The 27500-nt window shown below is 48.0% G+C and overlaps 5 protein-coding genes across 14 annotated transcripts in view; 2 read left to right on the plus strand and 3 right to left on the minus strand.

Moving 5' to 3' along the window:
- Positions 1 to 2887, minus strand: part of LOC119033281 (potassium voltage-gated channel subfamily G member 3-like) — a 3833-nt gene extending 946 nt beyond the window's left edge. Inside the window, exons 1-4 of one of the 5 annotated variants that reach the window (XR_005079216.1) lie at positions 2585 to 2887; positions 1436 to 2368; positions 719 to 1313; positions 285 to 366 (exon numbers count right to left, since the gene is read on the minus strand). Coding sequence is in view for 2 of the 5 variants with exons in the window: in XM_037123177.1 (XP_036979072.1) it covers positions 668 to 1313; positions 1436 to 2010 (1221 nt within the window). In the remaining 3 variants the exon portion in view is untranslated. Of the gene's footprint in view, positions 1314 to 1435; positions 2369 to 2584 lie in introns of all 5 variants that reach the window. The other 4 variants (XR_005079215.1, XM_037123178.1, XR_005079214.1 and 1 more) reach the window with 4 other exon arrangements.
- A 1361-nt stretch (positions 2888 to 4248) lies between these two features.
- LOC119033288 (protein quaking-B-like) lies at positions 4249 to 11282 on the minus strand. Of its 3 annotated transcripts, none has more exons than XM_037123189.1 (7): positions 10836 to 11282; positions 9813 to 10333; positions 8390 to 8526; positions 8184 to 8300; positions 7319 to 7462; positions 7110 to 7197; positions 4249 to 6921 (listed from the first exon to the last, which is right to left on the minus strand). In XM_037123189.1, the coding sequence occupies exons 2-7, from the start codon at positions 9943 to 9945 to the stop codon at positions 6518 to 6520; spliced, it is 1023 nt and encodes a 340-aa protein (XP_036979084.1). In that variant the 5' UTR covers positions 9946 to 10333; positions 10836 to 11282; the 3' UTR covers positions 4249 to 6517. The 3 variants fall into 3 exon arrangements, with proteins under 3 accessions (XP_036979084.1, XP_036979083.1, XP_036979082.1); XM_037123188.1 differs by having other exon boundaries at positions 9813 to 10364; XM_037123187.1 differs by having other exon boundaries at positions 9813 to 10364; positions 10780 to 11282.
- A 3362-nt stretch (positions 11283 to 14644) lies between these two features.
- On the minus strand, positions 14645 to 17615 carry LOC119033292. Its single transcript, XM_037123194.1, has 5 exons — positions 17480 to 17615; positions 16207 to 16363; positions 15747 to 16114; positions 15389 to 15617; positions 14645 to 15300 (listed from the first exon to the last, which is right to left on the minus strand). The coding sequence occupies exons 1-5, from the start codon at positions 17543 to 17545 to the stop codon at positions 15179 to 15181; spliced, it is 942 nt and encodes a 313-aa protein (XP_036979089.1). The 5' UTR covers positions 17546 to 17615; the 3' UTR covers positions 14645 to 15178.
- A 97-nt stretch (positions 17616 to 17712) lies between these two features.
- Positions 17713 to 21781, plus strand: prkn (parkin RBR E3 ubiquitin protein ligase). The gene is made up of 11 exons (XM_037123175.1): positions 17713 to 17853; positions 18128 to 18291; positions 18413 to 18662; positions 18747 to 18862; positions 18958 to 19041; positions 19152 to 19267; positions 19360 to 19496; positions 19636 to 19697; positions 19871 to 20101; positions 20208 to 20325; positions 21498 to 21781. The coding sequence occupies exons 1-11, from the start codon at positions 17847 to 17849 to the stop codon at positions 21599 to 21601; spliced, it is 1389 nt and encodes a 462-aa protein (XP_036979070.1). The 5' UTR covers positions 17713 to 17846; the 3' UTR covers positions 21602 to 21781.
- A 142-nt stretch (positions 21782 to 21923) lies between these two features.
- LOC119033268 overlaps positions 21924 to 27500 on the plus strand; it is an 8708-nt gene continuing 3131 nt past the window's right edge. For 2 of the 4 annotated variants that reach the window (XM_037123148.1, XM_037123152.1), the window contains exons 1-12: positions 21924 to 22775; positions 23116 to 23320; positions 23406 to 23557; positions 23720 to 23806; positions 23958 to 24108; positions 25858 to 26019; positions 26111 to 26220; positions 26372 to 26483; positions 26563 to 26591; positions 26716 to 26807; positions 27262 to 27376; positions 27493 to 27500. The exon at positions 27493 to 27500 is cut by the window's right edge and continues 163 nt beyond it. In XM_037123148.1, the coding sequence (XP_036979043.1) occupies positions 22695 to 22775; positions 23116 to 23320; positions 23406 to 23557; positions 23720 to 23806; positions 23958 to 24108; positions 25858 to 26019; positions 26111 to 26220; positions 26372 to 26483; positions 26563 to 26591; positions 26716 to 26807; positions 27262 to 27376; positions 27493 to 27500 (1304 nt within the window). In that variant the 5' untranslated portion in view covers positions 21924 to 22694. The remainder of the gene's footprint in view (positions 22776 to 23115; positions 23321 to 23405; positions 23558 to 23719; positions 23807 to 23957; positions 24109 to 25857; positions 26020 to 26110; positions 26221 to 26371; positions 26484 to 26562; positions 26592 to 26715; positions 26808 to 27261; positions 27377 to 27492) is intronic. The other 2 variants (XM_037123149.1, XM_037123151.1) reach the window with 2 other exon arrangements.

Genomic DNA, 27500 nt, shown 5'->3' on the forward strand with positions numbered 1-27500 from the left:
GTTACCTGTGTGCAGGAGTTACCTGTGTGCAGGAGAGAACATATATTTGAACATATCTTTGTGTGTTTATCTTAAGTGATTACGTTGTTGTCTGCATTATTGGTCCCAGAACTCCTGAAAACATCTGAACAATGTGATACTGATTGTAGAACATGTGACGTTCAGACAGTTTTCAAAGTAAAACGTTTCAGTTATTTAAATGTCAGAATTAAACATTCACTTTTTACAGACAAACAGCTCGTCTCTGATGTACTGATCACTCCTCAGAACAAATCGAAGTTTACCTGGACAGGTGAAGTTTGGTGTTCACAGTGTTCAGTTTATCTTGTTTCATTAGTTTCAGTTCATTTCACATCTATTAGTCATCTACAGAAAGAGGAACAAACACAGAGACATGTTTCCAACAAATAAATTAGTATTAATCAGCTGGGATCAATTATTCTCTGATCCTCTTTTAAAAACTGTTCATCAGTAACTTTTGTCAGTGACCGTCCTGTGACTCATTAAAGGAAGAACATCGGAAACTCCTAAAAAACAAACCTGAACTCAAAGTTTCATTCAAAACAAAAAGATCTTGTTCAAGAGACACTCTGTTGTTTCTTTAAGCATTGTGTGACATCGAAGGCTTCAGCACTTCCTGTCTGGGTTGCTGTGGCAACATTGTGGGTCAGTTGATGAACTCGGTGGACAGGCTGTGGGTGCAGCGGGCGGAGCGTACCTTCAGCTCGTGGTAGCACTGGACGAAGCTGTGGTAGATGAAGGTGATGGGCAGCGCCAGCAGCACGATGCCACTCACCACACAGAGGCCGCCCAGCACGCGGCCCGCAACCGTCACCGGGTACATGTCCCCGTACCCAACCGTCGTCATGGAGATGATGACCCACCAGCAAGCAGCAGGGATGCTGGCGTAGTCCTGGTTTCCCGCCTCCAGGTCCAGACCGTGCTCCAGCAGTTGGGCCAAGGCACTAAAGATCGCCATAGCGACGCAGATGAAAATCAGCAGCATCATCATCTCGCGGTAACAGCGCCGCAGCGTCAGGCCGAGCGTCTGCAGGCCCAGGAAGTGACGAGCCAGTTTGATCACCCAGAAGATCCTCATGATGCGCAGGACTCGCAGCGTGACGCCGGCTCGCTGCAGCTGAGAGTTCTCTCCTGTCATGATTGTCACGGTAACGGAGACGTAGTATGGCGTGATGGCGAGCAGGTCGATGATGTTCAGAGGACGGCGAACAAACTCACACTTGTCCCGAGACACCAGGAAACGGATGATACACTCTGCTGTGAACCAACCAATACACACCGCCTCAATGATCCTGCAGAGGGCACATTGTTGTAAATGAACAAGATGATCCAATGAGAGTCAGAAACAAGTTTAATCACAATCAGAAATACTTTAAGACAGAGTTTTGTGTCCAGTCTGGTTCTGCTGTCCTACCTGTGCTGGTCCAGGGTCTCAGCGGTCTTCCAGTCTGGTAAGGTGCTGGCACACAGCATCACCATGGAGATGATCACGAACAGCATCGACACCGAAGCCAGGATCTGCGCCGCTAGTGAAGATGTGGGCTCCTCGAACGTTCTCCTCATCATCTCTATCCAGCGGCTCCGCGGCTCCTCGGGGCCCCGCGGCTCCTCCTCGGGGAAGAAGTGGACGAAGCAGTCGGACAAACGGTCATCGAGACGCCGCTGGCAGCACGGCTGCAGGTCGGCGCTCTCCAGGCCCCAGTATAACATCTCGTTGTAGAAGGACAGCTCACACATGTGAGGCACGAAGCGTAACTTCCCGTGCTGCACGTACAGCATGATGAAGCTAAAGGCCTCCGAGTGGCGGTCGAAGAAAAACTCATTCCTGTCGCGGTCGTAGTCGTCACAGAGCTCCAGCAGCTCGCTCTCTGACACGCAGCGATGCAGCCGGCTGAGTCTGCTGAGAGGGAGGCGCTTCATCAGTTCAGCTGAGAAGGAAAACCTACGACCACCGACGTTCAGGATGCAAAGACTGCTGCCAAACTTCATGTTACTTCACTTTAAAAACACAGACGGCTTCCAAACATTGTTACCTGCGATACAAACATGGACCTCTGGCGTCCAAACTTCATATTGTTCAAAATGTCGACTGTTTCCAAAACTCATCATCTGTTTGTTAAAAAGCTGAAGCGGTTTCAAAACTTTATTTTCTGAAACAAAAACAGGAAGTGCTGTGTACCAAACGTCATCTTCTGTGTTATTTAATCTTCAAACTGTCTTTTTGAAGCTGCTTCCGAACGTTTCAGTGAGTGAATTAAACCAGCGAGTGATGCTTCATCTCACACGGACGCTTCCTGTTTTCATCCTCTCATTAAAGCCTCTCCGGTCCTCGTCTTCTTCTTTGGTGCTTGAATGAGATGAAAGCTGTGTCAGTAAACAACATGAGTGACCCACATTGATCTGAAATGATCTAATTCTCTCTCTGTCTCTCTCCCACTCACTTATTATACATTATGTTATTTATAGAAAACTATAACAATAATTTCCTTTGACACCAAAAACATCAGAGCAAACAGTGAGCTGACTCAGAGCAGCTGATTTAACACCAACATGAAAAACTCACCAGGTTTCACCGTCCAACATGAAGCTGATAACAAGTGGATCCTCTCTGACTTCTATTTGTTGAATCTGGAAGTGAAGAGCAGCAGCAGCAGCAGTACATCCTCCTCCTCCTCCTCCTCCTCCCCCTCCTCCTCCTGTCTGAGAGGAGGAGGATCACAGCCGATGATTCAAACACTCAGTCTGAGCTGCAGAGAATCTGAACCTCCACAAACCTCGTCAGTGTCTGACTGACTGAAGATGCTGCTCATCATCATTATCATCTTCATCACTATCATCCTCCTCTTCATCCTTGCTCCTCCTGCTCCTCACTGTGATGACCTCATCATCACTCAGAATTAAACATTTGATCCACCTCATTTTCATTCAACGTCTCATGAATATCAGAGAGATTATTGATGAATAACGAGTCAGATTTTATTAATTCATTAACAGCCTGCAGACTGTTTTATGATGCGATGACCCCCCCTGCTGGAGGATTCTGTAAACTGCAGCTCAACATGTTTTTCTTCACTTTGTTGCTGAGTCTCAGTTCAGGGTCTGCGTCCTCTGAAGGACCCGGCCTTTGCGGTCTTTGAAGGCGAGTCCTTCGAAGAGACCTTGTTATCCACATCTACGCCACGCGATGTCGCCATTTTCTCTCTTTCTTTCTTCTTTTTCGGGCGCAAAGAATCTTGGGATGTGTGAGGCCACGAGGGTTCGTAGTGGTGCATCCTCCAAAATCAGGGAGAAGAAGGAGCATCTGGAGGAGCTTTCAGATTGAAACAGCCTTCAGGTGGCATTGTGATGTAATTGGCCTTCAAATGCTCCTCTGAATGATGCAGACCTGAACTGAGACACAGCAGGTATCTCCCCATCAGACACTGACAGATCTGAGATCAGCAGGATGAAGCTACAGTGACAGTAACGAGGCTGATGATGTCACAGATCATCACAACATGAATTCTGCACCAGGTGAAACAACAACAACCTTTTTTATTTTATTCAAATAAAACTGTAGACGTTTATCTTTTATTCAATGATATCCTTTATTGAATTTTAAAGGAATCTTACAACAAACATGAAACAACACATCACGTGTTTGTTTAAAAACTTCTTCTGTATAAAGATTCGAAAACACTATAAATCTGCTACACCGCCCTCTACTGGTGATCCTCACATCTCACACACAGTCCGGCTTCATCTCTTCATATACTGTATATATTTGTATCCTCACTACTTTTCTTTACATCAACAGAAAATAAAAGAAATAAAAATACAAAGAAACATAAAAACTGTGGAAGATGTTTGCTTTTGTAAAATGTGTTCATATTTTTCAACAAGTGACCTGAAGAACTTTTCATCTTTAAATCTTCTTCTCTGAGGTTTGAGGAGGTTTAAATGTTGGCTGTGATGGCAGAGGAGGAGCAGGAGGAGCAGGAGGAGCAAGAAGAGCAAGAGGAGCAGCAGCAGGAGCAGGAGGAGCAGCAGGAGGAGCAGGAGGAGCAGCAGGAGCAGCAGGAGGAGCAGGAGGAGCAGCAGGGGGAGCAGGAGGAGCAAGAAGAGCAAGAGGAGCAGCAGGAGGAGCAGCAGGAGGAGCAGGAGGAGCAAGAAGAGCAAGAGGAGCAGCAGGAGGAGCAGCAGGAGGAGCAGGAGGAGCAGCAGGAGGAGCAGGAGGAGCAGCAGGAGGAGCAGGAGGAGAAAGAGGAGCAGCAGGAGGAGCAGGAGGAGGAGGAGGAGCAGCAGGAGGAGGAGGAGGAGGAGGAGGAGGAGGAGGAGGAGTAAACCTGGTTATCAGATGTTTCTTGTGTTTATGAAAAGCAGCCAAATCAAACAGATATATAGAATAATATAAATGTTAGAATGTTTATAGAATGGATGAACTCTTGAGTAAATCACAGACTTTGTTCCCATCAGCTCGATTCTTAATAAATAAAATTGACTCGACTGAACAAAATGTCGTTTTCAACGCAGCTGTTTGTTCGATCGATTATTTGTCACTTCAACATTTTTTCTGACTACAGTTTGATTCCTGGATGAATCTTTATAGAAGCATGATGTCAGACATTTATTTTATCTGACTTATACTCAAACAAACTTTAAGGTCAACCATCAACTTGTGGCATCGAGATGCTTCATGAACATAAAATAGAGCATCGTCAGCGTATGGGCAGAACTTATTTGTCTCTATTTGAGATTAATGAGAGAAAAGAGACAAGAGGGAAGATTTTAATAAAAAATATGTCTAATCAATAATGAAACAATCTGCTCTGAAGACAAAATAATGCAACTTCTCACACTTAATTTAAATAAAGACACTAAACAAATGTATGATTAAGTTCTCGTATGACACTTTGGAGATAAAAGGTGTCAAGTTGTACTTTAATAATATATTTATAAAAGCTTTCACTGACTCCGTACTGAGGATGAGGACGAATATTCAAAAAACACAAATATTCACAGCAGCACTTTTGTTGAAAACAACATTTTGTCCAGCGTCCCTGAACGCCACACTGAGCTGATGACGACACCTGTTGTCCACCTGTCCTCCGCCATCACAGCTAACCGACAGCAAACACAAAGGTTTACCGGTCGCACCTGAATGCACCGCGTCGCAGACACCTGCCGACCTGCCGCCGTCACCGATGAGACGTCAATAAATTGTTTTTTAGAGTGTTGACTTTGTTAATGTGACAGACCAATCAGGTGTCTCCGCGACGGGTTTACATCAGGACTCTGTGCAATTTCATCAGGTTTACGTCATTAATTTGTCAGTATTACCTATTGATTACTTTGTTTTGTGATCAATAAAGATTATAGTTTGACTGTTTTAGTAACAAAACTCTGATTGAAGAGTTCTGGACCAAAGAAGAAAATAATTTCTGTTGCTTTATATTCTGTATGTGGAGACTCAGAGTCTTTACTACTGGAGATCAATAAACTTTGAAAAGTTTCCTCGTCAAACATCAAATGTTTAGTCGGACGATCTCTGAACTACAGATGGATAAAGAACCTTCAGCCACACGACCTCTCTGACCCCGAGGTTTCAAATCAAACAAGAAACAAAATTAATTCCTTAAAATGTTTGTGTACAAAGAAGAATCCGTCAGGACGAACACTGTTAGCTGACGTCACATTAGAACATTAAATCATTTAGTAAATCGTCTTGTTCTCTCTCGTTAGTCTTAACTCGCGTGTCCAGAAGAGAGAAGCGTTCAGCTAGCTGAGCACGAAGACTGTTAGCTAACTCCATCAGAACAATGTCTGTTGTTCAGTGAGCAGTTAGCACTGAAGCTAGTCCGTCAAAGGAGGCTAGCAGTCTTCGTGCTAAGCTAGGCTAAATATGCACTGACAAAGTTCAGCCATTAAAATTAGTTTTTAGATTGTAAATAAATTTTCATTAAAAGAATAAATCATTCAAAGCATCTGTTCCATTAATTATCATCAACATCACAAAGTCGTCAAAATAACAGAACAGGAAGTTGTTTGAAACGTGAGTGTGTCAGTTTCTAACCAACATTATCGTCTGATCACGTGACGATTGGGACTCAGATCAGATTCACAGGCGTGACATATTTCAGTGCGAGTCGCCGAGGTCACGTGACATCAGTGCGTGAAGTTGCCTTGGCGACAGGAAGCTCTGAGGCACGTTGACAGTATTAGAAACCTTGTCAGCCAATCGGACGACAGTAAAGGCAGCATGAACACAGTCATGAATGTGCAGCAGCGCCCCCTGTGGACACTTCTAGTTATATTATTTGGATGATTTACTGATTTACTTTTACTGTTTTAATAAAACGTTATTGAAGTTTACCTGTTGTGATGACATCACTTCCTGTTTCTGATTCTGTCCAGCAGGGGGCGACGCTGCAGGTTTGAGCTGTCTCTGAGGCGTGTGTGCGCGCGCGCGTGTGTGCGCGTGTGTGTGCGCGCGCATGTGTGTGTGTCAGTCCATCTTTTAGGAGGCGTGTCTGAGAAGCAGCGTGGGGGCGGGGCTCCACTGTCCGTGGGTGTGGTGATGTGGTGTGGGGGAGCAGTCGCAGGAACAGGGGGGGGCGGGCTTACCTAACACCCCACCTGAGTCCAGAGGGTACTCCAAGATGGAGGCCGGTGCAAGAGCGTACGGGTAATCGTACGGCGCCGCGTAGATCAGACCTGCCTCAGGCCCCGCCCCCTGCATCAGAGCCGCTGGGTGAGGCGTCCCATTGGGCAGCACCGTCTGGATCTGGCGAATCAGAGGCATGAGGGCGGGACCCGTTGGGGCAGGTGTACGCAGAGTTGTGGGAGGGGCCACGACGGGGGCGGGGCCTGAGAGGAAACGAGGTGTCTGAGAGGAGCCTGTTATAGAAAAGGTGAGAGAAGCTGAGGAGGAAGAGGAGGAGGAAGAGGAAGAGGAGGAAGAGGAGGAGGAAATGGATGATAGAGACATGACACATGATGATTTTCTACCAACAGTTATTATAAGAAAACATTATTATTGGTTCTGTTCTGTCTGTCTCTGATTGGTCAGTCAGTCTGCGTGCTCTCTGATTGGTCGGTTGGGGTCTTACTGGGTTTGATGTTGGCATCTCTGTATGTCCCGTTCAAGATGGCTAACTCCATCAGCTGCATCTTCTTCAGACTGTCCTCGCCCTCCGCCTGAAACACACAACACATACTTATACTGCACTGTAGTACTGAAATATGTGCATATATATGTATTATACATGTATATATGTATATATGTATGTCAGCAGAGGTCAGAGGTCATGTGACTCACAGCGGGCACCAGCAGCTTGTTGACTTCATCAACGGCTCGTTTCAGTTTGATCTCAGCTCGATTCTGAGAATCTTCCACCGTGATGAGGACGTGAAGATCCTCGTTCAGGTGCTCCCAGTTAGGCTTCCCTCGGTTCTGCTCCTCCTGCACAGACAGACAGACAGACAGACAGGCAGACAGGTAGACAGACAGGTAGACAGACAGGAGAGACACAGAGAAGTCTCTCTTACACGCACATATGAACTATAATAACAAATAAATCAATCAACAAATCAGACAAACTATCACATTTCAGTTTTCCTCTCCTCCTCTCTTCTCCTCCATCTGGTTCCTGTTCACCTCCTGTTGTTCCCTCTGTCTCATGTATCTGTTAGCATAGCAGGTGGCTAACCTTCTTAGCTTCAGACACACACACAAGATCAACACGAGTGTTTTCACAGCAGTTTGACCTGAAATGTCTGACATAGTTTTTGTCTTCTCTTTATTTTCACTTCACTGACGTCTTCATGACTTCAGATTTAAAACAGATGAAAATCTGTTTTCCAACAGAAGAAGAAGAAGAAGAAGAAGAAGAAGAAGAAGAAGAAGAAGAAGAAGAAGAAGACAGTCTGGGAAACACCAGCTGCTCTGGACCATGAGGCCCAGGAGGTCAGGGCCCCCCTGGAGGTCAGGGGGCACACTGCTCCCCTGTTGGACCCTGATCAGTATGATTATTTATTGATCATCTGAAACCAGAACCTCCGACCAGAACCACAAACAGCTGCTCTGAACTCGTGTAAATGCACTGTGTGTGCGTGTTATTGTGTGTGTGTGTGTGTGTGTGCGTGTGCGTGTGTGTTATTGTGTGTGTGTGTGTGTGTGTTACCTTCTTCCTGTCTCTCATGGAGCCCCGCCCCCTCACCATGATCTTACATCCTGTCTCCGCCTCCAGCTGCTTTGCTGTCAGACCACGAGGACCCAGAATCCTCCCGACGAAGTTAAACTGACGAACAGAGGAGACACATGAGAATGAAACACACACGCACGCACGCACATACACACACACACGTGCACAAACGTGCACACACTAACATCTGGATGCTCCTTGGTCGGGACGTAGAGTTTCTCCTGCAGTTGGACGTTTGGACCGACGGCGTCCGGCAGCTCGCTGATCCTGTCTGATCCGTTCAGAGTGTCGATGTACATGTCCTTCCTCACACGACTGATCTCTGGAACACACCCACACACCCACACACACACACACACACACACACACACATTAACGTCCCTGTCAGCAGCAGATCTGTGTGATCAGCTGTTGGAGTGATTCTGCTGGCTGACAGTTCATGTCAGAATAATGTTTAGAAGAAGAGGAGAGACTTTTCTACAAACTGTTTCATCAGTGAGATCTTGAAAGTTTACTGTAACGTGTGGACGCCCTCTGGTGGACGAGCGTGTTGACGGCAGCATCAGCTGCAGACTGACACTGAGCATGTGCAGCTCTCACCACAGATGAGACAGACAGGGAGGTCTCACTCCTCAGCTGGAAACTAACGACTCATAAAGAGTTTTAACAACTTTACACACACCCTGAGACACACACACACACACACACACACACACACTGCCTGTGGAGGTTTTGCTGTCTGAGAAGCTGAGATCATTAAAGCTGGATGCCAGCCACAGGGCATTATGGGTAAATTAATTTTGCAGACACGCTTTCATTTCATTTTAGCTTCTGAATCAATTAATTAGACCAATTAAGTGATGAAGAGCTGCACTTAGTGTGATGAACGGGACGAATAAAAGAGGGAAGAAGAAGGAAGTCAAATATAATCTGGTGCGTTCAGGTGCTGCTGGGAAACTTCAGGGGTCAAGTCTCCAACATGAATCCAGCAGGACGGACTGATGACGTCACACAGAGAAGACTCCACCCACCAGTCACCTCCTGATGGTGGCGGCTGCCGTGCAAGGTGCAGCCCAGCACATCACATTGCCCAAGGACACTTCAACATGCAGACCAGGGGAATCAAACCGGCGACCTTTCGATAACAAGAGGCTGGCTGTACGTCTGAGCCGCAGCCGCCATGTTGTCCTAGTTATGTTTGTGTCATCACAGTACAACATCACATCTGTACGTGTTAATGTTCATTAAACTGTTAATAAACCTTCACACGATCAAGCTGATGATCAGCTGACTGACTGATTCTCTGATAATCAATGAGCTGATTGATCTGAACTCTGAACTTCTGATGTTAAAAAAAAAATCCTCTAAAATGTGAAAAAATCTTTTTATTTAAACTTTGAATACAACTGTTTTTATTTTGTTTTTACTTCCTGTTTCTAAATGTTTGCAACTGTGACACACAGAAAACACTGAATCAGGGCCAGAACCAGAACCCAGAACCGGAGTTGAGTACGGAAAGACCGAGACTGAAGATACAACAGCAGAACTTTACTTTCACAGACTGTCACTGAAGCAGACACAGACAGGCAGGTGTGTCAGGTGTCTCACCTTCGTCCAGCAGCCTCTCCAGGTGCGTGAAGATCCCGCAGAAGTTCGGCAGCCCGCTCATCAGCTTCTTGTCGTTCATGAGCTGCATCAGATAATCCGGACTGGCTCGAGGCTTCTCCATCTCTCCCACCATGGTCCGACTGACCCGGGACACCGACCCGGGACGCTCACGGGAAACTTCCGGCGGACTGATCCGGATCACAGCAGCACAGCATGAAGACAAATCCAGACCCGGACCTGGACCCGGTCCCGATCCTGCAGCTGCTTTTAATTCCTCAAGTTGTAAAAAAGTGAACGTCAGACTGAGGTGATCCGGATCAGAGCAGAATCCGGAGTGACTCCGGTCCTGCCCCCGGTCCTGCCCCCGGCTCTCTCCCCGGAGCTACCCGGCGCTCAGCGGCTGTTTGTCGGCGAGCAGCGGCCCCGTGCTCCGGTCCGTCCGGTCCTCCACACACACCCAGACTGACTGAGACACCCGCAGGACTCACACCCGCAACTACTGGAGGAGCAAAGCTTCCGGCCTTCACAATAAAAGCATGTTCAGAGCGGCGGCTATCCGACAGAAATACATAGATTATGTCAACACAGATGAGCAGGTTTAATATCACATCTCAATAAATCAAAGTTTTCATGCCAATATAAAGGTGAAGGACACATATTGATCTGATTAACTCCTGAAAACACATAGAACAGGTTCTACGTGTAATAATAACAATATTAACTACAACAACAACAGCATTATTATTATTATTAATAATAATAATAATAATAATAATAATAATAATAATAACTTTTTTAACTTAATTTAATCTTAAACACTTTTGCATGTCTATTTTTCTTTTACTTTGAAGTGAAGTCCACCTGACTTCCTGTGCTGTTTATCTAACATGACAATCCTCTCTCTCTCACACACACACACACACACACACACACACACACACACACACACACACACACTCAGTCCTACCTGTCTCATTCCCTCACTGCTCTCTGATTGGCTGAACACTGGGACACACACCTCACCTGTCTGATCCTCCAGTCAGGCAGGTGCGATGATTAAATCGTCCAGCAGGCGGCTCTACTGGTTTCAAACAGGAGTCTGACTGTATGGAAGCTTATGAGAAACAGTTCCTGAGTCGATGGCTGTGTCTGCGTTCATGTTGTTAGGAAGTCAAAGATTTATTTGTTACAATGGCAACATGTCAGATCCAATCAGGGTTTCCTCTCCAGCTCCACCCTCTGCTCCAAATATGGTCAAAGGTCACAGCATCAGTGTGACTCTGGAGGGTTAAAGGAGCATTCAGCTCAAAATAATGAACCGTTTCAGGTCCGAAGCTTCAGACGTGACAGGAAGTGAGTCGACAAACTGTCCTGATGAACTGAACTGTTAAAACTTTGTATACGTTTTGAATCAGAGTTTAGTTTTTAATAACTTTAACAACGTTTTAATAAACACTAGTGAGAGAGAGAGACAGGGAGTCGGTGTCGCTCGCTCGTTCCCAGGCGTGAATAAAGCCTCCTACTTTGAATCTGTCGCTTTAAATACTTTAATTGGTTTAATGGTTTTACTTCTTTTTCATATGGTAACGAGTCTCCCTCCCCCCTCCTCCCCCTCCTGGGAGCCACAGAGGAGAAGAAAAGGCATGAAAGGAGAGGAAAGCGAGAGGGGGGAGGAGGGGGAGGAGGGTGAGGAGAGGAAGAATCTAACAACAACACTTCTTCTTCTTGTGTTTGTGATGTCAGTTTGGCTGCAGACTCGTCTCTCTGAGCAGGAACACATCACACTGAAGAATGTCTCCACAGCAACACGTCTGAACCCTCAGCATCGTCTGTCAGGCTCAGAACCAGGAGCTGACCCGCTCTGATTGGTTGAGCTCACACCTGCAGTCAAGACTCAGGGCAGGAGAAACCCTCAGCCACCCACACAGACTTCCCTCTCTGAGCTGAGGAGTCCCACCTGACCTGCAGCCAGCAAGTGACCTCAGCTTCACAGAACCAGGACCAGAGCAGAAACTGACTAGAACCAGACCAAGACCAGCTCCAGATCTAAGCCTGTGTCCTGGTCAGTGGCTCTCACTGGTGAATCGACCTGCTGTCCATGGTTTGATGGCAGGGAAACTGGAGCACTCAGAGGAGAACAGGCAGGTGACACATCTGAGCTAATCTGAGTGAGACTGGTGGTCCAGGTGTGGAGGTCCAGGTGTAGAGGACCAGGTGTGGAGGTCCAGGTGTAGAGGACCAGGTGTGGAGGTCCAGGTGTGGAGGTCCAGGTGTGGAGGAACAGGTGTGGAGGTCCAGGTGTGGAGGACCAGGTGTGGAGGTCCAGGTGTGGAGGTCCAGGTGTGGAGGAACAGGTGTGGAGGTCCAGGTGTGGAGGTCCAGGTGTGGAGGACCAGGTGTGGAGGTCCAGGTGTGGAGGTGGGCAGGGCAGAAGGGTCAGAAGTGTTTTTGCTCTCCTCAAGTGCTAACATTAGCCACATTAGCTCCTGTGGGTGAGAACTCACATTCTCTATATCAGTAAAAGTACCTACAACACACAGGAGAACTACACAGAGTACTGAGGAGTACTGAGGAGTACTGCAGTGTACTGAGGAGTACTGAGGAGTACTGAGGAGTACTGCAGTGTACTGAGGAGTACTGAGGAGTACTGCAGTGTACTGAGGAGTACTGAGGAGTACTGAGGAGTACTGCAGTGTACTGAGGAGTACCGAGGAGTACTGCAGTGTACTGACGAGTACTGAGGAGTACCGAGGAGTACTGCAGTGTACTGACGAGTACTGAGGAGTACTGAGGAGTACTGCAGTGTACTGAGGAGTACTGAGGAGTACTGCAGTGTACTGAGGAGTACTGAGGAGTACTGCAGTGTACCGATGAGTACTGAGGAGTACTGAGGAGTACTGCAGTGTACTGAGGAGTACTGAGGAGTACTGCAGTGTACTGAGGAGTACTGAGGAGTACTGCAGTGTACTGAGGAGTACTGAGGAGTACTGCAGTGTACCGATGAGTACTGAGGAGTACTGAGGAGTACTGCAGTGTACTGAGGAGTACTGAGGAGTACTGCAGTGTACTGACGAGTCCTGAGGAGTACTGAGGAGTACTGAGGAGTACTGCAGTGTACTGAGGAGTACTGCATTGTACTGAGGAGTACTGAGGAGTACTGCAGTGTACTGACGAGTCCTGAGGAGTACTGAGGAGTACTGCAGTGTACTGAGGAGTACTGAGGAGTACTGAAGAGTACTGCAGTGTACTGAGGAGTACTGAGGAGTACTGCAGTGTACTGACGAGTCCTGAGGAGTACTGAGGAGTACTGCAGTGTACTGAGGAGTACTGAGGAGTACTGCAGTGTACTGACGAGTCCTGAGGAGTACTGAGGAGTACTGAGGAGTACTGCAGTGTACTGAGGAGTACTGCATTGTACTGAGGAGTACTGAGGAGTACTGCAGTGTACTGAGGAGTACTGAGGAGTACTGAAGAGTACTCACACTGTGTACTGTGGGTTGGTGTCATCAGAAGAATCTCTGGAACGAGCTCTCTTCCTACTCTCTGCTCTGATTGTTGGGAACAAACAACATCACTGTTCATCAAGTCACGTGACACAAACAGACAGACAGACAGACAGGTACACAGACAGGTACACAGACAGGTACAGGTGTATATCAAATGTATCAGATACAACTGGTCTGATTCAGTTTTGAAGTTGTGACATCAGAGACATCTCTGAGAGAAACTGCAGAGTGTCTCCTCAACATCACTGGTTCTGTTTCATCTCTCCCTGAACTGCTGTGTGTGCGTGTGTGTGTGTGTGTGTGTGTGTGTGTGTGTGTGTGTGTGTGTGTGTGTGTGTGTGTGTGTGTGTGTGTGTGGATCAGCTGACTGTGTGTTGGATCTTTGTTTTCCATCAGACAAAAGAACAAAAGGACACAATCGTCCTTCTGTCTGCAGAGTGACTCCTCCTGTTTTAATAAAACGTCTTCTGTGATGTCACAGATCGACTGTCTGATGTCGTCCAATCAAACTGCAGCGTTCACTACATGATGCTGATCATAACTGTGTTTTCAGACTGCAGTATTTATACTCTATCTCCTGTGTGATGGATGTGGGAGGCCCTGGGAAAGGTCCCGGTCCTGGTCCTGGTCCTGGTCCTGGTCTTGGTCCAGGTCTTAGACCGAGCCAGGCTAACAAGCCAGGAGAGACCCCACAAATCAATAGAAACAAACCACAGAAGAAGAAGATTTTGATTCAAGAAGCAGTTCAGCCTGTCATGAGGAACAGCGCCTCCTGCTGAAGTCTGAGCCTCCTCTCTCCTCTCCTCAACTTTCTCCCACATTTGCTCCTCTGCTCTTTGAGGAGATCTGGATCTGTTGTGGGATGACTGGGTACAGTTCAGACCTCCATGTTCTCTGAAAGGAGAGGTCTGACCACTCCTCCTCCTCCTCCCCTCCTCCCCCTCCTTCCCTCGCTTGGTGTCTTTGTCTCTGTCCTTGGCATCCACAGTGAGTCCTCAGAGCGTCTTTCAGGGGGAGAGAATAGAGGATTGTCTTCATCAAGGAGGACGGCTTGTTTCAGGAAGTCCAGGCCGGGAGGAAGGGGGAGGAGGAGGAGGAGGAGGAGGAGGGAGGCAGAGGGAGGTGAAGCAGAATGTCAAGGCGAATGTCTTTGTGTCGGGTGTTTTCCGCCTGGCGACAACTGATTCATATTCAAATGGTGCTTCTGAATGGACAGTTCACACACACACACACACACACACACACACACACACACACACTGAGTTTACAAAAAAGTTTCAGCAGTCCTGGAGGAGGTGAGAACTGAGAGGAGGAGGAGACACGGGAGTCACGTCCAAACTGACGCTGAATTTTTATTAGTTTAGATAAATGATGACACGTTGATGACGTCAGTTACCGGATCAACAGCATGAAAATAAAAACACTTGAGCACATGATGTCACAACACGTGATGTCACAACACATGATGTCACAACACGTGATGTCACGTCTGTAAACATGAGAATACACCATCAATGGAAACATCAAAGGCTGTCCTGACTGTGAGGTCACAAAAACACAACTACATTTAGTCCTGATTGGTGGTCGGGTGCTCCACGCTTCTGATGACTGTTGCTCCACCAGTTCAGACGTCTCCATGGTAACCAGACGCCATCCTCCAGCCGCCACAGGCTCATCAAACTTGTCGAGCGTTCGACCACGAATCAGGTCGTCAGTGTTACTGGATCAGATGTCGCCATGAAAGCAGAGCCGCTGACTCAGCAACAACTGCACCTGAAACTGAACATCAACATCTACAGAATGCTGAGTTCTCATTGGACAATTCTTTCTGTGAGGTAGGAGGAGCGGTCCTGTTGTCTGTCAGAGGAATCGAGGGTCTCGATTGGCTCGTCGGGAGCGGAAACGGATCTCAGACAATTTGGAGTTGATGCCAGAACCGATGACTCCTTTCTTAGCCAGAGGAAACCGAGCCAAGATGGCATCTGACAAATACAGAGAGGAAGACTATCAGAGAGGAAGAGTGTTGACAGAGAGTGTCAGATTAAAGGAGCAGTCCACTGATTAACTTACTAAAGATGGCGTTGATCTTGTGCGGGTCGAGTGCGCTGCGTTGTGGTTGGAAGGCAGGCCGGCGGCTCCGCCCACCTCGGAGGTTACTGTTCATCAGGGTGTTCATATCAAACACACCCATCAGCAGCGTCCGGGCCATCGCCGTGGGAGACTGCGCCTGATTGGCTGCCTGCCACGAGCGACCTTCACATAGAACACCTGAGCCTGGATACACCTCCACCTGGCTCACCTGGACGGACGAAACCACAACAGGCCAGATTAAACCAAACGAATCAAAACTGAAAGACTGGACTGCACTGACACTGTGAACCGGATCATAAACCAGTTTCAGTGTGGACCAGATCAGAAGTGTCCTCACGTGTCCGTTAGCGTGTCCAGCAGTACACTGGCTCTCGGAGCAGCTCCTCCTCAGCTCCTCCATGTCGGTCTGGCTGCAGAGTGGCGCCTCCTCCCCCATGTGGCTCCCCAGGCCCAGGTCTGCTCCTCCTGGCAGCTCCTCGTCCTCAGAGCCCAGCGGGCCCCAGGACTCCAAAATGTCCCCGCTCAGCTCCTCCTGGAGCTGCTGGGTGTAGACCTGAGAGTGGGGGTCTCCATCCTGATTGGCCGGCTGGTGCTGATGCAGGTACGGCGCGTAGCTGTCGCTGCCTCCTGTTGCTGTGGAGACGGAGTGGTGACTGTTGGACTGACCCAGCGTTTGCCACATGGTGGACAGAAGCCCGGGGATTTCTGGGAAACGTAGTCACAGTGAATCACATGAACTTAAACCAGATTCGACCTGTTCACATCAAACCATGACCAGGTGCTCTCAGGTGACTCACCGTGGACCAGCATGTTCCTCAGTCTCTGGTTCTCCGCCGATAGCTCGGCTCGCTCTCTCTCTAGCTCTCGGACACGCGACCGCAGGAAGTGAAGCTCATTGGTCTGTGGCGGGGTCAGGACCGGCCCACCTGACACACCTGACTCCACCTTCACCACCTGCAGGGGGGAGGGGGAGGAGTGGTGTATCTCAGCGTCAATCAACAGAGAACTTGATTGGCTGTAACTCTTCTTCATGTGTTGTGAGTTTGATGGTAAATTAAATTCTGTTCTGATCCAATTGTTCGAGGCTCATCGTGTGTTTTATAGGATCAGTCAGATAAATGTAGAAGAAGAATGAAGTAACACAAGATAAAAATACTCAAGGACAAGTCATTTAAAACTGTATTCAAGTACTTAGTCACTGGTACCAGAACCAGCACTGTGTCAAATGAACAGAACCAGCATTAATCACTGCTGCTCAGTTTGTGGAATAATTGTGTCGGAGCGGTTCTGATGGATGATAATGAGCCTGCAGCGCCTCCCACAGGTCAGACTGCCACACTGCGATCATTATCTCACATATCGATCTGCTGATCAGCTCGTGCTGAATAAAGTTTAGCTGCTGTCAATATTAATGTTTTTAAAATGAACTGTAAAAAGTGAATAAAACTCAAGGTGAGCAAAAGTCCGGAAATGATTCAGTCAGTCTTCATTATTCGTCCCTGAACATTTATTGTTGTTATTTCACTTCCTGTCTCTCCTGCACTCGTTCCCATAATTCCATTATGTCAACTAATCAATGATAGGTATCAATTAATGGCTGCAGTCATATATTTGTACATTTATGGATCAAATCAACTGATACCAACAATAACTGGACACATTATGACTAATCTTTGTATCTATTTGAAGACATTCGCAGAATTTTTCTTATTGTCTGTGTATTTTAATGACAGCTCCGTGACGTCAGACGTCTAAGTGACATCACGACCACAGCTGAAGCATTTTACCGATCAATACACCTGATTATCGACCCGCTGACGATCGTCAGTGACACAGTAACATTGGTCCGGACTGGCCGTGAACACTGAACTGTCAATAACCTGAAACATCCCACTGCACGTGAACGCAGCATCATTATGTTTAATGAGCAGCGAGCAGGTAAACAGTCAGTGTGACGTCAACACACACATACATACACACACACACACACACACACACTCATGTATACGTGTCTATGGTATATGAACATGATGTGTGTGCAGCGGGTCTGGGATGGACCGGGAGTCTCACCACCGGCGGCCCGGTGTCGCCGCTGTGTGTCCGCTGCAGGACGCTGCTGTCCGGACACTCCGTCATCTGCAGCCCGGAACCGGAGCCACCGCTCGGGTTCTACCGTCCGAGAAAAGCCGCTAATGTTCCGCCACGGAGCCCTGCAGCCGCCGCTCAGCAGCACACAAAGAAGAAGAAAACAAGTTTATTAAAATTCATAGAGACGTCCACATCCGGTGCTCCCCATGACGTCATTACTGCCAGACCGCGCTGTAGTCTCACGCGGGAGCGTTTGTTAAGATTCTGCGCGTCCGAGACTACAGTACCCAGAGTGCACCGCGGCCGGCAGACTGTAAACATGCATGGAGCCTGAAGGACGAAGACGCTGATGATCGGTGAGTTCTGCTGAGTTCTGCTGAGTTCTGTTGAACATTACCGTGCTGATACTGGGTTCTGATCGGTTCTTTATAACCTTACCCTGTTTCTAAGGAGTTCTGCTGGGTTCTGTTGGGTTCTACTGAACATTATCGTTTTTCTTACGAGTTCTGTTTAACCTTACCCAGTTCTACTAAGTTCTACTAAGTACTGCTGAGTTCTGCTGGGGTCCACCGAGCTGTACTGTGGTTGTAAATGAGAACGGTCACCTGCCACCTGCGTGTGTCTCCTCAGTGTTTGTGCGGTACAACCTGGGGCCAGGTGTGGCAGTGGAGCTTCAGCAGGAGGCGAGTGTGGCCCAGCTGAAGGAGGTGGTGGGGAGTCAGCAGGGAGTCCAACCCGAGCACCTCAGGGTGCTGTTCGCTGGCAGAGAGCTGAGCAGCTCCGCTACACTGCAGGTGAGGTCAGGTGAGGGAGAAACAGTTTGTGTATGGAGGCGTCTTCACCTCCTCTTGCAGACTCCCACCTCTCATATCATCATCTCTGCCTGTTCTGTCCTCCTCCTCCTCCTCCTCTCAGGGTTGTGACCTCCCGGAGCAGAGTACCGTCCATGTTGTTCTCCCTCCATCAGGTTCCTCCTCCTCCCAGCTGCTCCTCCTGCAGGAGCGCCTGGCTCGAGGAGGGGAGGAGCAGCGCCACAGTCTGACCAGGCTGGACCTGAGCTCCTCACGCCTCCTCTCCACCTCCACTGGGCTGGCAGTGATCCTGGAGGGGGCTGATGGAGGAGCAGCGGAGGCGACAGAGGAGGTGCATGCTGCAAGTGTGAAAGGTCAGAGTAGTAACAGTGTCAGAACTCTTGTAGTCCGTCAGAACTCAGTAGCAGTACTCTGACTGTGTGTACTTGTGTGTACAGGTGTGCGTACTCGCAGTACTTTCTTTGTGTACTGTAAGAGCTGCAGCTCGGTCCAACCTGGAAAACTGAGAGTTCGTTGCAGAAGCTGCAGACAGACGACACTGACACTCAGCAGGGTGAGAGTCGGTGTTTATACTGAGTGTGCAGCTGATGATGATGATGATGATGATGATGATGATGATGATGATGAAGGCCCCTCTCTCTGTGTCAGGGTCCGTCCTGTTGGGACGATGTTCTCCTTCGAGGTCGCATCCATGGTGTGTGTCAGTCAGATGGTTGTGATGGCAACGAGGCGGTAAGTGGGCAGAGGTGCTGTTTAATGTCAGTCCACCCAATGGCATTCTGGGAGATGTAGTTTATCTACTGTGTGTGTGTGTGTGTGTGTGTGTGTGTGTTTGTGTGCAGGAGTTCTACATGAAGTGTGCGTCCCATCCGACCTCAGATGACGACCTCTCTGTGGCCCTCGACCTTATAATGACCAACAGCAGAGACGTCCCCTGCATCGCCTGCACCGACATCATGTAACACACACACACACACACACACACACACACACACACAGTATCCATATATCTACAGCTTTGACCCGTCTGTCTGTCCGTCCGTCTCTCAGGGACGTGGTTCTGGTCTTCCAGTGTTCTGAGCGTCATGTGATCTGTCTCGACTGTTTCCGTCGTTACTGTCAGACTCGACTCAGCGAGCGACAGTTTGTTTCTCATCCTGTGATTGGCTACTCGCTGCCTTGTGCTGGTAAGTGTCCAGTCACGCACTGATGATGTAACAGTGTCATTAGTGATGATGTCACCGTGCAGAAACCTGCTGATCAGTAAAATACTTCATTGCCTTCCTAATCACGTGAGAATCAATCAGTGTGATCGTGTGTCTCCAGCCGGCTGTGACGAGTCTCTCATTAAGGAGCTGCATCACTTCAGGATTCTGGGAGACGAGCAGGTGAGATTTTCTTCTTCATGTTGAATATTTCTGCTGTGAGACACGTGATGCTGTAACCATGGAAACATCATAGAGGTCATGTGTCCGTGTGTTGAAGTTCTAAGCTTTATCTAAATAACTTTTGATGACGTTACTGTGCTGTACTGAGTTCTGTCTGTCTGTCTGTCTGTCAGTATGGGCGGTACCTGCAGTACGGGGCCGAGGAGTGCCTGCTGATGACTGGAGGACTGATGTGTCCGTCACCTGGCTGTGGGGCGGGGCTTGTTCCACCTGACGATAGCAGGAGGGTGGAGTGTGACCGACAGCTCGGCTGTGGCTTCGTCTTCTGCAGAGACTGCAGGGAGGACTACCACCAGGGGGCGTGTCCCACTGAACTAGCCCCGCCTACAGGTGGAGCCTCACAGGTGAGCTGACCAATCAGGGAACAGATCAGATAACTGATCAATATTATTATTTGTGATGGTCGTCAAGAAATAACCAACTCCTCCTCCTCCTCCTCCTCCTCCTCAGAGTTTCGTGGTGGATGAGGAGGCGTCTCTCAGAGGGAGGTGGGATCGAGCCTCCCTGCTCCTCCTGCAGGAGTCAACTAAACGCTGTCCTCAGTGTTCAGTTCCTGTTGAGAGAAACGGTGAGAAACAGTCTGAACGGGTCTGAACGGGTCAGTCTGGTGCCTGACAGTACAACAGGTCACTTTATGAGACAAACTTTGTTTCTTACCACGTAAATAGCATCAGTGGTTAAATGAGGAAAAGAAACCTGGACAGGTAAATAAAATGAAACAGGACACATTAGTATAAAGATCAGAGAAACATGTGGCAGCGTTCATACAGCAGGTTTATCAGCCGAGTCCAGAAAAGATCCCACACCGGCCTCTCAGTCGGTCCCGTCACTCATCCTGTTCTTTTAGTTCAGGAGGTGGTGCTCACCAGGATCACTGAGAATTCTCCATCCAAAATGTTGTATATTCTGGTTCTGACCCAGAATAAACACAGTCTTAGTGATGAAGGTAAAGTCCTTCACCGGCCAGTTGCTCAAATATTCCAGAATTGTCCTCCAGACGGACTGTTTACCTGTGGAACTGTGTAACTGGGCCTTCTCAGGTGCAGAAAGTGTCTCTCTGGCATTTCCGGAGCAACCTGTCAGTTTTTTAACATTCAGAACCTCGATGTGTTCAGTGACTGTAGGATTTCTGTCTTAACGAGCTCAGTGAAACGCAGCTTGTGTTGCTCTCAGTGTGTCTGCTGTCAGCTGCAGGAGCCTCCAGAGACGACGTCCGGCTTTTAAAGAGTTAAAATCAGAGAGGTTAAAGGTCAAATGTCTCTGTGATGTGAACTCAGTTCAGGTCTGCATCCTTCAGAGGAGCATTTGAAGGCTAATTAACTCACAATGCTGTGTGAAGTCTGTCCCAGTCTGAATCCTCCAGAGGCTCCTTCTTCTCCTGTTTCTGGAGGATGCACCGCCACGATCCTGCGTGACCTCACATATCCCAAGATTCTTTGTGTGTCGTAAAAAGAAGAAAGAAAGAGAGAAAACGGCGACATCGTGTGGCGTAGATCGTCACTTTCGTGGGCCTGGGCAGCAGAAATCGTGACGTAAGAGTAAAACATCTGGTGATGCAACCAGGAAATGCTCCAGAGGCTCGACCGTCACATTTAACAACAGCTGAGCAGGTTAACAAGGACTCTGAAGGACTCGCCTTCAAACACCACAGAGGCCGAGTCCTTCAGAGGACGCAGACCTGAACTGAGACACAGCAAGTGTGTTATTGTGTGTAACGTGTGTGTGTTTTCTCCCCTGCAGGCGGCTGTATGCACATGCAGTGTCCTCTGTGTAAAGCAGAGTGGTGTTGGCTCTGTGGAGTCACCTGGAACAGAGAGTGTATGGGAGACCACTGGTTCGGATGACCGACACACACACACACACACACACACACACACACACACACACACACACACACGTTGATTCATTATATTGATTCTTTATAGATGTCAGTTCAAATCCAGCTGAAGCTCTGATTGGTTCGAGAATGTGTCATGAAAACAGTTTCCTGTTTGTCTGTTCAATAAAAATGTTTATTTATTTAAGCAAGTTGTTTTGATTTTGGTGCAGAGGTTTTGATCAGGTGCAAAGCATGATGGGAACATGTTCTGTTCAGTGAATCTGTGTGATTGATCCTCGTGGATCTTAAGTTAATTAACTTTATTTTATCTTTAATATTTTTTATTCAGTCAACAGATCTTGACAACAAACAGCAGAGACGTCTGAACTGAATGTTTATTGATTGTTTACTATTGATGTAGAATTTGATTTGACATTTGATTATCAGAGCTGTGTAGATGTCAGTATTGATCCAGGATCAGTCTGACACACAGTGATGTCACAGGCTCCTCTTGACAAAGATTAAAGCTAAAAGCTAAGCTAACAAGTTTCAACTGTCCAATTTAAATTTTATTGTATTTTAGACTCAGAGAGGAAAGAAAGACAATTTACTGAAGGACACAAAGTGAGAAAATAATTATTGTTTTAATTAAAGAATAAATCTGTTCAATACTTTTTTTTTCAATTTATTTAGTTTCAGACGTGATTTATGTCATAATAACTCGACAGTGTGCTCTGTTTATAAAATAATTATGCTGATGTTAGATACTGGTTTTCATTCAGTGTTGTGTTGAGTCCTGGACCTGGACCTGGACCTGGACCTGGACCTGGACCTGAACCTGGTCCCTCCACCCACTGATAAGATGAACCATAAACCTTTGAGCAGATAAACGTCAGCTGATTTTATGGTTTTGTTTTGAGCAGCTGTACATTAAAACCATGAGGTGAAGACTCAGACCGATCTGGATGAAGGCAGGTGAAGGCAGATCCAGAGACAGTTCTCTGCTGAGTGTAGTTGGGGACAGGAGATACTAGAAAGAGATCAGAAAGGTCCAGCAGGTCCATCAGTGTGGAGGTCTGGAGTTCTGACCAGGTGGACGGAGACTCAACACTACCAGGATGAAGAGGGGAACCCGGGCTGGACTGACAGGTCTGCAGAATCCTGGACTGGAGCTGGAGACAAGGAGCAAGACAATCCAGGTGAGTGTGAGCCAGAACCAGACCCAGGTCCAGCTGCAGAGGGAGTGTTTGTTTCAGTCTGGCACAGGCGGGTGGAGTTAAACTCACAATGAAGTCTGTGAATAAAAACTTTTAGGACCAAAATAAAGAAAATACACAAAGACTTAAAAACAGCTAAAAGAACAATTCAGATAAAAGCTCCACCCGTCTCAGATGTCCTGTAGAATAAAACACTGACAGCATCGAGTCGAGGAGTGTGAGAGCCAATAAACAGACAGCTCTGATGTGACCTCACAAGCTGTGACAGTCAGACTGGGTTCACTGGTTTTACTGGAAGAAACAGGACTGTGTTTGTCTTCAGGTCTCAGGGGGCCCTCAGGTCTCAGGGGGCCCTCAGGTCTCAGGGGGCCCTCAGGTCTCAGGGGGTCCTCAGGTCTCAGGGGGCCCTCAGGTCCCGGGGGGCCCTCAGGGGTCCAGGTCCTCTGTGTCTGCAGCAGTGACGGCTGCAGCTCGCTGGGCTTCGTACTCGTGTGGCCGCTGGAAGCAGAGAAGAGGGAAACTGAAAGGTGACACAGACTCAACAGGTGGTTCTTCAGTCAGCTCAGTAGATCTGGACTGATTAAAGGTTGAGTATTATTAATTTGTCTCCAGGTGTTCAGCTGGCGACCAGGTACACAGGTCTGGCTGAGGATGATGAAGAGCAGAAGGACGAAACTGACACAACAAACGAAAACCAGCAGCTGAATAAAAAACTGCTGAATTACTTCAGACAGCTGGACACCAGCAACCAGGACACAGACCAGGTAACACAGGCCAGGTAACATGGACCAGGTAACACAGGCCAGGTAACATGGACCAGGTAACACAGGCCAGGTAACATGGACCAGGTAACACAGGCCAGGTAACATGGACCAGGTAACACAGGCCAGGTAACATGGACCAGGTGTGTCTGTGTGTTTGTGCAGGTGGACCTTCAGTTTGTGGATGAAGTGATCTCAGATGGAGCCGATCCAAACAGCTCGGACAGATTCGGACAGACCGTCCTGCATGAGGTCAACACAAGATCTAATGTTTGATTTATTCTGAACTGATTTCTAACATGTAAAAACAAAGACAACAAAAACAACTCAGACACAACATCATCCACAAAGGTCCAGTATTCGTGGTGCTCGTGTGATCCGGTCGTCTGCTGTATCTCTTCAGATCTCCAGGGCCTGGAGCGTGGATGTGATGCGGTTCTTCTTGGACCGGGGCTCAGACCTCCTCAGGCCGGATCAGTTTGGAGTCACAGTGCTTCACGTGGCCTCGGCGCTGGACTACCAGGAAATGGTTCAGTTTCTGCTGGACCGAAAAGGTCTTTACATGAACACTCTGACACACTGTGGTGTTTTTACTTCCTGTCACAGCTGCAATCAAAATGATTCGACCCGCACTGCAAAGTAGGTTTATTGGTAAAACGTACAAACTAGCAGCTGTTTGCAATAAACAAATCAAACAAGAACAATTTAAATAACTCAACACAATATTACACATGGTTGCTCCAAATTTACAACAAAATGTCACTTTTAATAAACACTGCAGTCTTAAATCATTCAACCCTTCATAACAAGCATCTTTAGTACCAGTCGAGCACCTTGTTGTGTTCTGACCGGCTGTAAGCGTGATGCACAGCCTGGCTCCAGCTTCTGGCAGCGCTCCTGAGGAATCGCAGCTCATCCCTCATGTGCAAAGGCCTTCACTTCATTAATATTCTTGTGTATGCGAGCTGCAACCGCCTTTTGCAAATCCCACCAGAGATTTTCGGTGGGGTTCGAGTCAAGCGCCTGTGATGACCACTCCAGTATCTTCCAGGACTTATTCTGAAACTAAGCTTTGGTGGACTTTGAGGTATTCTTGGGATCGTTGTCCTGTTGGAAGGTCCAGTGACGCCCAAGATTCAGCTTCCTCACAGAGGGCCTGATGTTTCCTCCCAGGATCTATGATTGAATCCATCTTGCCCTCCACACGCTGCAGGTTTCCAGTGCCAGAGGAAGAGAAGCAGCCGCGGAGCTCATTCTTCCTCCGCCAGACATACCGCTGATCCACAGGCCTGAAAAGTTCCAGTTTTGTTTCATCGCTCCACAGAACAAAATCCCAAACCCTCTTTGGCCTATTTATATAGTTTTTAGCAAATTGGAGCCAACGTTTCTTGTGCTTTTGGGTCAGTGGTGGTGTACTTCTTGGAGTCCCGGCATGAAGCCCTTCAGAGTTTATTATGCACCTCACTGTGGAAACTGAAACCTCAGAACCTGCTGCCAACAAGTCTTGCTGCAGGTCGTTGCAGTCAGTTGAGGGTTTTTGATCACCGGCCTCCTCAGGACTCTCGTTCCAGCCACTGACGGCTTCCTCTTTCTGCCATGTGTAGGTAGTGTAGCCACTGTTCCTTTACTTTAAACTTGGGAGCTATTCACGTTGAACATTCAGGGCCTCTACTATCTTTTTGTTTTCCTTGTTTGTGTAAGGCGATGATCTCTTCTCTGAACGTTGTGGACAATCCTCCTCACTTGGCCTTATTTCTAACATGCAATGAAACGTCACGTCAACAGTCCAGGCAGTTTGAGGTCTTCCATCTCAAGCACACCTGCTGCAACTAATGAAGCCCATGATTGGCTGCTTGCACCACACCTGATTTGCACATGTGTGCTCTTATAAAGGAATTCTGCTCAGGCGGTTGGATATTTTTGAGACTGCAGAAATCATTGAAAGTAGGATGTGGTGTTGAATTTGGATAAAATTCTTGTAATATTAGTTTTATTTAACCATTGAACTGTTCTTGTGGTGATTTGTTTACTGCAAACACCTGAAAAATTTTACATTTTGCCAATAAACCTAAAATGCAGTGAGGGTTGAATCATTTTGATTGTAACTGTGGTCGACAGCTGCTGGTGCTCAGCGGTACTGTGATCTGAGCCGGATCACTGAATGAGTCTATTGAACGGGGGCCTCTCTGGACCCTGGAGACACTAAACAACCACACAGAGACACTCTGGTCTCTGGTCGCTGGTCTTTCTGTAGAGCTGAATCAAGTTTTTGAATTAAAGTTCTGCTGCTGAAACGTCCTCAGCTGATCCCGAGGCTCGGACTCTTCTGGACCAGCAGACTCCTCTTCACTACGCTGCCAAGAACGATGCTGTCGGCTCCATCAGACTGCTGCTGCAGGCCGGAGTTGCCATCAACTGCACCGATTACAAACAGAGAACTCCACTGCAGCTCGCCGCCAACCTGGGTACAGCTGACATCATCACTGACATCACAGGCTGGCTCAGTACTGGGCCTACTGGGCCGGTGCTGACTCAGCTCTGTCTGTGTGTTTTCAGAGCGCAGTGAGGCAGCTCAGCTGCTGTTGGAGCTGGGGGCGGAGGCGGGGCTAAAGGACTCTGACGGACAGCTCTGTATGACTGCTCTGATTGGTCGGATGAGTTCAGTGGTAACAACTTCCTGCCTGCCTGGGCTGTGATTGGTCCAAAACAAAGTCATTCATTAAACTTTAAACCAACTTTTCATTGCAGTTTCTGTTTGTGTGGTAACGTACAGAATAGATCCTGTTGTTGATGAATGTGGTTGGATGTTCTGTTCAGGCCCGGCTGGCGCTCAGTCAGTTTCAGGTGACTGACAGATTGACCAGACAGCAGTACTACTACCTGAACCTGCTAGAACCAGAACAACACTCACCTGAGTCCCCGCTGCAAGGTAACACCACCACCGCTACAGTACCACTGCCTGAAGCTGCAGGAACCAGAACCTGACCCGCTTCTGTTGTGTGTTGTAGACGCTGACATCCGTGAGCCGACGTCTCCAGTGAGTTCAATCAGATTTATTGAGCCAACACGTTTCATTGGTCTCAGAGTTCTGACCCAGGAACAGACCTGACTGACTGAGCTCTGCACAGCATTCAGTGTCTAACAGTGTTCCTGTCTGTCAGCTGGAGGTGCTGGTGCAGGAGGGGAAGTTGGACCTCATCATGGATCCGGTCTTCCTCAAACTGATCCAAGTCAAATGGAAACTCTATGGCAGGTAATCCTCACTCTGACTGGTCTGATTTATTCCACATCATTGAATTCTCAGATGAAAGGTCTGTCTTTCTCTGTCTCTCTCTACCTGTCTGTCTCTCTACCTGTCCGTCTCTCTACCTGTCCGTCTCTCTACCTGTCCGTCTCTCTACCTGTCTGTCTCTCTACCTGTCTGTCTCTCTACCTGTCTGTCTCTCTACCTGTCTGTCTCTCTACCTGTCCGTCTCTCTACCTGTCCGTCTCTCTACCTGTCTGTCTCTCTACCTGTCTGTCTCTCTACCTGTCCGTCTCTCTACCTGTCTGTCTCTCTCTACCTGTCCGTCTCTCTACCTGTCCGTCTCTCTACCTGTCTGTCTCTTTCTACCTGTCTGTCTCTCTCTACCTGTCCGTCTCTCTCTACCTGTCTCTCTCTCTCTACCTGTCTCTCTCTCTCTACCTGTCTGTCTGTGCTGTGCCAGGCTGGGGGCATCGCTTCTCCTCATCCTCAACTTCCTGTTCAACGTCGCCTGGACGACCGTTGCTGTCTCTGTGTCCGTCCATCGAGACTCATCTGACCGCTACGTCCTCCCTCAGGTGATCTGTCTGTCTGTCTCTCTGCCTGTGTGTCTAACTTTACCTGTCTGTGTGTTTCTACATGTTTATACCTGCCGTAACCCTTCTGTCGCTCTCTACCTGTCTGTCTGTCTCAGGATTGGTG

This window comes from Acanthopagrus latus, chromosome 15 (genome assembly GCF_904848185.1).
Source record: "Acanthopagrus latus isolate v.2019 chromosome 15, fAcaLat1.1, whole genome shotgun sequence".
NCBI lineage: Eukaryota > Metazoa > Chordata > Actinopteri > Spariformes > Sparidae > Acanthopagrus > Acanthopagrus latus.